Raw genomic sequence first — 7,500 nt, 5'->3', positions numbered from 1 at the left:
GGAACCGGATCTTGGATCCTGTACATCTCCAGTAAACACATACAGACAACAGACAACACATCCACTAATCAAGCTGTCGCTATCATCTCTTTTCAAAACAACCAGGCACAGGTTCTAAAAGTGAAAAGATCAGCAAGTGTCAGAGAGACACATTACATTCCTTTATCATGCAATCAAGAAAACAATATGGTGCATTTCAAATCAGACTTACGTTTCTCTCTCTGTGAGGTCCAAAATCAACTTAGAACCTGAAACAAGAACAGAACAAATCAAATCAAGCTGATGTGTGTGTGTGTGTGTGTGTGTGTGTGTGTGTGTGTGTGAGTATGAAGGTGACTACGTCTGCGTGTCCGTGCTGAGCTGCGAGGTGTGTGTGTGTGTGTGTGTGTGTGTGTGTGTGTGTGCGCGTGTGTGCGCGCGCGTGTGTGTGTGTGTGTGTGTGTGTGTGTGTGTGTGTATTACCATGTGTGAGTATGAAGGTGACTACGTCTGCGTGTCCGTGTTGAGCTGCGAGGTGTGTGTGTGTGTGTGTGTGTGTGTGTGTGTGTGTGTGTGTGTGTGTGAGTGAGTGTCTGCGTACGTGTGTGTGTGTCTGCGTACGTGTGTGTGTGTGTGTGTGTGTGTGTGTGTGTGTGTGTGTGTGTGTGTTACCGTGTGTGAGTATGAATGTGACTACGTCTGCGTGTCCGTGTTGAGCTGCGAGGTGTGTGTGTGTGTGTGTGTGTGTGTGTGTGTGTGTGTGTGTGTGTGTGTGTGTGTGTGTGTGTGTGTGTGTGTGTGTGTGTGTTACCGTGTGTGAGTATGAATGTAACCACGACTGTGTGTCCGTGTTGAGCTGCGAGGTGTGTGTGTGTGTGTGTGTGTGTGTGTGTGTGTGTGTGTGTGTGTGTGTGTGTGTGTGTGTGTGTGTGTGTGTGTGTGTGTTACCATGTGTGAGTATGAAGGTGACTACGTCTGCGTGTCCGTGTTGAGCTGCGAGGTGTGTGTGTGCATGTCTCTGTGTGTGTGTGTATGAGAGTGTGTGTATGTGTGTGTATGTGTGTGTGTGTGTGTGTGTGTGTGTGTTGTGTGTGTTGTGTGTGTTGTGTGTGTGTGTGTGTGTGTGTGTGTGTGTGTGTGTGTGTGTGTGTGTGTGTGTGTTACCGTGTGTGAGTATGAAGGTGACTACGTCTGCGTGTCCGTGCTGAGCTGCGAGGTGCAGAGCTGAACATCCTCCTGAATCCCTCACGAGCAAACTCACGCCCTGACTCCACAAACTAGACACCTGGAGAGAGAGGGGGGGCGGGGTGGTTAAGAGAGAGAAGGGGAGAGAGAGAGAGGGATAGAGAGGGGGGGAGAGATGGAGAGAGAGGGGGGGAGGGGGGAGAAAGAGAGAGAGAAAGAGAGAGAGGAAGAGAGACAGAGAGGGGGGGGGAGAATGGGAGAAAGAGAGAGAGAGAGAGAGAGAGGAAGAGAGAGAGAGGGAGAGAGGTAGAGGGGGAGAGAGAGAGAGGAAGAGAGAGAGGTAGAGGGGGAGAAAGAGAGAGAGAGATTTAAAATGCCTTTTTTTAAACGCCGTTAACCTACCATACATTATCACAATACAGCCATTGCACCACGACAAACCCACCCCCCACTCAAATCTCCATTCTTCCCAACCGCACACAGTAAACCCCACACACACACCAAATCACATCATTAAACAAATGATAATGCATGAATTCCACCTTGATGCAAGGGGGAGAGAGAAGGAGAGAGGGAGAGAGGGAGAGAGGGAGAGAGGGAGGGGGTTAGAGAGAAAGAAGGAGAGAGAGAGAAATGCAGGGAGAAAGGGAGAGAGGGAGAGAGAGGCGGGGGGAGTGAATAAGCGAGAGAGAGAGAGAGAGAGAGAGAGAGAGAGAGATAGATTTGAGATTTTATTTCCGTCTATCCTGTTTGTGTGTGTGCAGGGGTCATCGTGTGTGTGTGTGTGTGTGTGTGTGTAGTGTATGAGTGTGATTATGAAAGTGTGTTTGTGTCACACAGAAAGAGGATGTAGAGACAGATAAAGAGAAAGAAATGAAGTAACAGTTTGTATGCCGTCCCACCCAGAGTCAACATGCTGAAGAAAGCAGTTAACAAGTTTCAGTTCAGGGGCCATATAAAGCACTACTTGATCTCAAGTGGGACACACCGCTAAAGTAATTTCAAAATATCACAAGCGTATGTGTGTGTGTGTGTGTGTGTGTGTGTGTGTGTGTGTGTGTGTGTGTGTGTGTGTGTGTGTGTGTGTGCAGTATATAAATGTGGTTATGGAAGTGTGTGTGTGTGTGGGTGGGTGTGTGTGTGTAGTATATGAGTGTGGTTATGAAAGTTTGTTTGTGTGTGTGTGTGTGTGTGTGTGTGTGTGTGTGTGTGTGTGTGTGTGTGTGTGTGTGTACGTGCGTGCGTGCGTGTGTGTGTGCAGTTTAGTCAATATAGTGAAGAAAGCAATTGAAGTTACGTCAGGGATGTCAAACTTGTTTCAGTTCAGGCGCCATGTGCAGCCTATTTGATGTCAAGTGGGCCAGTAAAGTAATACTATCCTATGTTGGACACCCCTGAGTTTACTGTCTAACGCATGTGTTTTTCCATCCAGTTTCAATTCCCAACATCGGTGTACATGCAGTGAAGACAGCAATTAGCCCATTAAAAATCAGCGTTACAAATTTGTTGTCACCAGAATGGCAGTGACTAAGTCGTAGTGCATTACTAAAGGCCTTGTGTTATGTCATAGTAGTGTAGTACTATCAGAGAGAGTAGAGAGAGAGAGGTTCCATTAGCCCATTGTTTCCGGGTTCTATTATTGCGGGGGGGAGAAAATCCCCCTTTAGGCAGACCTGAGGACTGTTCTATTCAATGCTAGGAGTATTATGACACACCCCTTTAGGCAGACCGGAACCTGGTCATGTTAGGTGCCCATAGCAACCTATTACATTGGCATATCTGTATACTTAAAGAATCTCTGGTACTGTGGTAATTAACCTTTCGATGACTATTACAGCGTGCCTCAGATGGCACGCCATGCATTATGGGGCTACGTGTCTCCAACAGCATGGTAGGCATTTTGCAAGTCTTGGTTGGCATCGTTTGCAGTCTTTTCCATGGCGTTAGCACGCAATAACTGAATCTGCAACTCATCTTTTGTCCATACAGTAGTGATATCTAAGACAGTGTTTCTCAACTGGTGGATCGCAACCCAAAAGTGGGTCGCGGAGGGGTCATGGGTGGGTCGTGGAGCCGTGGTGTAAGAAAAAAATCGTAATTCATTGATTCGCTTAAAAAAACCCAAAAAACATCCAACTTTTCCTGCAACAATTTACAACTTTTATTTTGATAGGCGATTGAACTGGTGTCAACTGGTATCATCTGTCATCATAGATAAAATCAGAATGTTTATGCGAGATAGTAGCGTGCAACCAGTCATTCGAGTGTCGCTAAAAGAAATTGGGTCGCGACCGAATGAGAGTGGAAAATGGTGGGTCCCAAGACTGTTCCAGTTGAGAACCACTGATCTAAGATCTGTCTCTCTCTTAAAGTCTGAATGTGAGTGGCTGAGAGTAGGAATGTCCTGATCAGATGTCAAAGCCGACGAAAACAAAAAGAACAAAAGAACAGCTGCAGCCACTGGAGTTACCATAAAGATAACATTTACAGGAAGGAGCACGTTAATATGTAGGGTAGACACGCCTACTGACGGAGACTTCTGACGTTGCCAAAGGAAAGATAGCCACAAGGCAGAGATGGCGAGAGAGAGAGAGAGAGAGAGAGAGAGAGAGAGAGAGGGGGAGAGAGAGAGAGAGGGGGAGAGAGAGAGAGAGAGAGAGAGAGAGAGAGAGAGAGAGAGAGAGAGAGAGAGAGATAGTCACAAGGCAGGGATATGTCTAAACATGCCCATGACAGCCACGACAAGACACGTGTGTGTGTGTGTGTGCGCGCAGCTGCGTATACGCAGGTACGTGTGTGTGTGTGTGTGTGTGTGTGTGTATGTCTGTCTGTCTGTCTGTCTGTCTGTCTGTGTGCGTGCGTCTGTCTGTTTGTCTGTCTGTCTGTGTGCATGCGTCTGTCTGTCTGTCTGTCTGTATGTCTTGTCTGTCTGTCTGCCTGTCTGTCTTTCTGTGTGCATGCCTACGTGTGTGTGTGTGTGAGTACTAGGCTCTAATGAGACCCCGTGACGTGACGTGAGCGACCAAACAGCAGCGTGGATTCCTTCATGAGTCACGGTCATAAGAGCAGCAGGGCAACAGGTCAACAAGGCCGTTTCACTTTCACTTTAGACCAGCATGTACACGTGGAATATGTGACAACACAGTTATGACATGTGGGGTGTAGTGGCGGAATATGATATGTGGTGCAATACTGTACTGGTGCAATATGTGAATATGTGTGTGGTGTAGTGGTGTAAGATGTGAATATGTGTGTGGTGTAGTGGTGTAAGATGTGAATATGTGAATATGTGTGTGGTGTAAGATGTGAATATGTGAATATGTGTGTGGTGTAAGATGTGAATATGTGTGTGGTGTAGTGGTGTAAGATGTGAATATGTGAAGATGTGAATATGTGTGTGGTGTAGTGGTGTAAGATGTGAATATGTGTGTGGTGTAGTGGTGTAAGATGTGAATATGTGTGTGGTGTAGTGGTGTAAGATGTGAATATGTGAATATGTGTGTGTGGTGTAAGATGTGAATATGTGAATATGTGTGTGGTGTAGTGGTGTAAGATGTGAATATGTGTGTGGTGTAGTGGTGTAAGATGTGAATATGTGTGTGGTGTAAGATGTGAATATGTGTGTGGTGTAGTGGTGTAAGATGTGAATATGTGAATATGTGTGTGGTGTAGTGGTGTAAGATGTGTGTGTGGTGTAGTGGTGTAAGATGTGTGTGTGGTGTGGTGGTGTAAGATGTGAATATGTGTGTGTGGTGTAAGATGTGAATATGTGTGTGTGGTGTAGTGGTGTAAGATGTGAATATGTGTGTGGTGTAGTGGTGTAAGATGTGAATATGTGTATGGTGTAGTGGTGTAAGATGTGAATATGTGTGTGGTGTAAGATGTGAATATGTGTGTGGTGTAGTGGTGTAAGATGTGAATATGTGTGTGGTGTAAGATGTGAATATGTGAATATGTGTGTGGTGTAAGATGTGAATATGTGTGTGGTGTAGTGGTGTAAGATGTGAATATGTGTGTGGTGTAGTGGTGTAAGATGTGAATATGTGAATATGTGTGTGGTGTAGTGGTGTAAGATGTGAATATGTGTGTGGTGTAGTGGTGTAAGATGTGAATATGTGTGTGGTGTAGTGGTGTAAGATGTGAATATGTGAATATGTGAATATGTGTGTGGTGTAGTGGTGTAAGATGTGAATATGTGTGTGGTGTAGTGGTGTAAGATGTGAATATGTGTGTGGTGTAAGATGTGAATATGTGTGTGGTGTAAGATGTGAATATGTGTGTGGTGTAGTGGTGTAAGATGTGTGTGGTGTCGTGGTGTAAGATGTGTGTGTGGTGTAAGATGTGAATATGTGTATGGTGTAGTGGTGTAAGATGTGAATATGTGTGTGGTGTAAGATGTGAATATGTGTGTGGTGTAGTGGTGTAAGATGTGAATATGTGTGTGGTGTAGTGGTGTAAGATGTGAATATGTGTGTGTGGTGTAGTGGTGTAAGATGTGAATATGTGTGTGGTGTAGTGGTGTAAGATGTGAATATGTGTGTGGTGTAGTGGTGTAAGATGTGAATATGTGAATATGTGTGTGGTGTAGTGGTGTAAGATGTGTGTGTGGTGTGGTGTAGTGGTGTAAGATGTGTGTGTGGTGTAAGATGTGTGTGTGGTGTAGTGGTGTGAGATGTGAATATGTGAATATGTGTGTGGTGTAGAGGTGTAAGATGTGAATATGTGTGTGGTGTAGTGGTGTAAGATGTGAATATGTGTGTAGTGGTGTAAGATGTGAATATGTGTGTGGTGTAAGATGTGAATATGTGTGTGGTGTAGTGGTGTAAGATGTGAATATGTGAATATGTGTGTGGTGTAGTGGTGTAAGATGTGAATATGTGAATATGTGTGTGGTGTAAGATGTGAATATGTGTGTGGTGTAGTGGTGTAAGATGTGAATATGTGAATATGTGTGTGGTGTAAGATGTGAATATGTGTGTGGTGTAAGATGTGAATATGTGTGTGGTGTAGTGGTGTAAGATGTGAATATGTGTGTGGTGTAGTGGTGTAAGATGTGAATATGTGAATATGTGTGTGGTGTAGTGGTGTAAGATGTGAATATGTGTGTGGTGTAGTGGTGTAAGATGTGAGAAGATGTGAATATGTGTGTGGTGTAGTGGTGTAAGATGTGAATATGTGTGTGGTGTAGTGGTGTAAGATGTGAATATGTGTGTGGTGTAAGATGTGAATATGTGTGTGGTGTAAGATGTGAATATGTGTGTAGTGGTGTAAGATGTGAATATGTGTGTGGTGTAGTGGTGTAAGATGTGTGTGTGGTGTGGTGGTGTAAGATGTGAATATGTGTGTGGTGTAGTGGTGTAAGATGTGAATATGTGTGTGGTGTAAGATGTGAATATGTGTGTGGTGTAGTGGTGTAAGATGTGAATATGTGTGTGGTGTAGTGGTGTAAGATGTGAATATGTGTGTGGTGTAGTGGTGTAAGATGTGAATATGTGTGTGTGGTGTAAGATGTGAATATGTGTGTGGTGTAGTGGTGTAAGATGTGAATATGTGTGTGGTGTAGTGGTGTAAGATGTGTGTGTGGTGTAGTGGTGTAAGATGTGTGTGTGGTGTAAGATGTGTGTGTGGTGTAGTGGTGTAAGATGTGAATATGTGTGTGGTGTAGTGGTGTGTGGTGTGGTGGTGTAAGATGTGAATATGTGTGTGTGGTGTAAGATGTGAATATGTGTGTGTGGTGTAGTGGTGTAAGATGTGAATATGTGTGTGTGGTGTAAGATGTGTGTGTGGTGTAGTGGTGTAAGATGTGAATATGTGTGTGGTGTAGTGGTGTAAGATGTGAATATGTGTGTGGTGTAGTGGTGTAAGGTGTGAATATGTGTGTGGTGTAAGATGTGAATATGTGTGTGGTGTAGTGGTGTAAGATGTGTGTGGTGTCGTGGTGTAAGATGTGTGTGTGGTGTAAGATGTGACAGGCAGAGTGGATATGAGCAGGGTGAGTGACATCTGATTGGTGGAGTGCGGTTGGTTACCATGGATATGTCTCCGATGGCCGCAGCAGCGAGAAGGCCTGAGAAGAGAGGAGCAGGAACACGAGTAAACAAACAACAACTGAGTAAACAGGAGTAAACAACAACAACAAACACTGACTCAAAACAACAAACACTGGCCTCTGTTATATCGGACATTTAATTCCGAATGAACTCAATTTAATTCAGAATAAAACTTAATTCCACTTTGATGAAAATATCATGTAAACACATCATGTAGACACTTCTCAATTTGGAATTAAATGAAAGTGAAAGTGTAAACTCAACGGGACTATTTAATTCTGAATAA

General features: G+C 44.3%; 1 protein-coding gene across 1 annotated transcript in view; it reads right to left on the bottom strand.

Annotated features, from left to right (window-relative positions):
- dgki (diacylglycerol kinase, iota) overlaps nucleotides 1-7,500 on the bottom strand; it is a 207,549-nt gene that overhangs the window by 11,967 nt on the left and 188,082 nt on the right. The window contains exons 29-31 of the mRNA XM_063217816.1: nucleotides 7,194-7,231; nucleotides 1,144-1,264; nucleotides 212-248 (exon numbers count right to left, since the gene is read on the bottom strand). Coding sequence (XP_063073886.1) covers nucleotides 212-248; nucleotides 1,144-1,264; nucleotides 7,194-7,231 — 196 coding nt within the window. The remainder of the gene's footprint in view (nucleotides 1-211; nucleotides 249-1,143; nucleotides 1,265-7,193; nucleotides 7,232-7,500) is intronic.

Source organism: Engraulis encrasicolus, chromosome 15, assembly GCF_034702125.1.
Source record: "Engraulis encrasicolus isolate BLACKSEA-1 chromosome 15, IST_EnEncr_1.0, whole genome shotgun sequence".
Taxonomy (NCBI): Eukaryota; Metazoa; Chordata; class Actinopteri; order Clupeiformes; family Engraulidae; genus Engraulis; species Engraulis encrasicolus.
The sequence above is the reverse complement of the archived record's forward strand: the minus strand, read 5'-3'. Positions and strand labels throughout refer to the sequence as shown.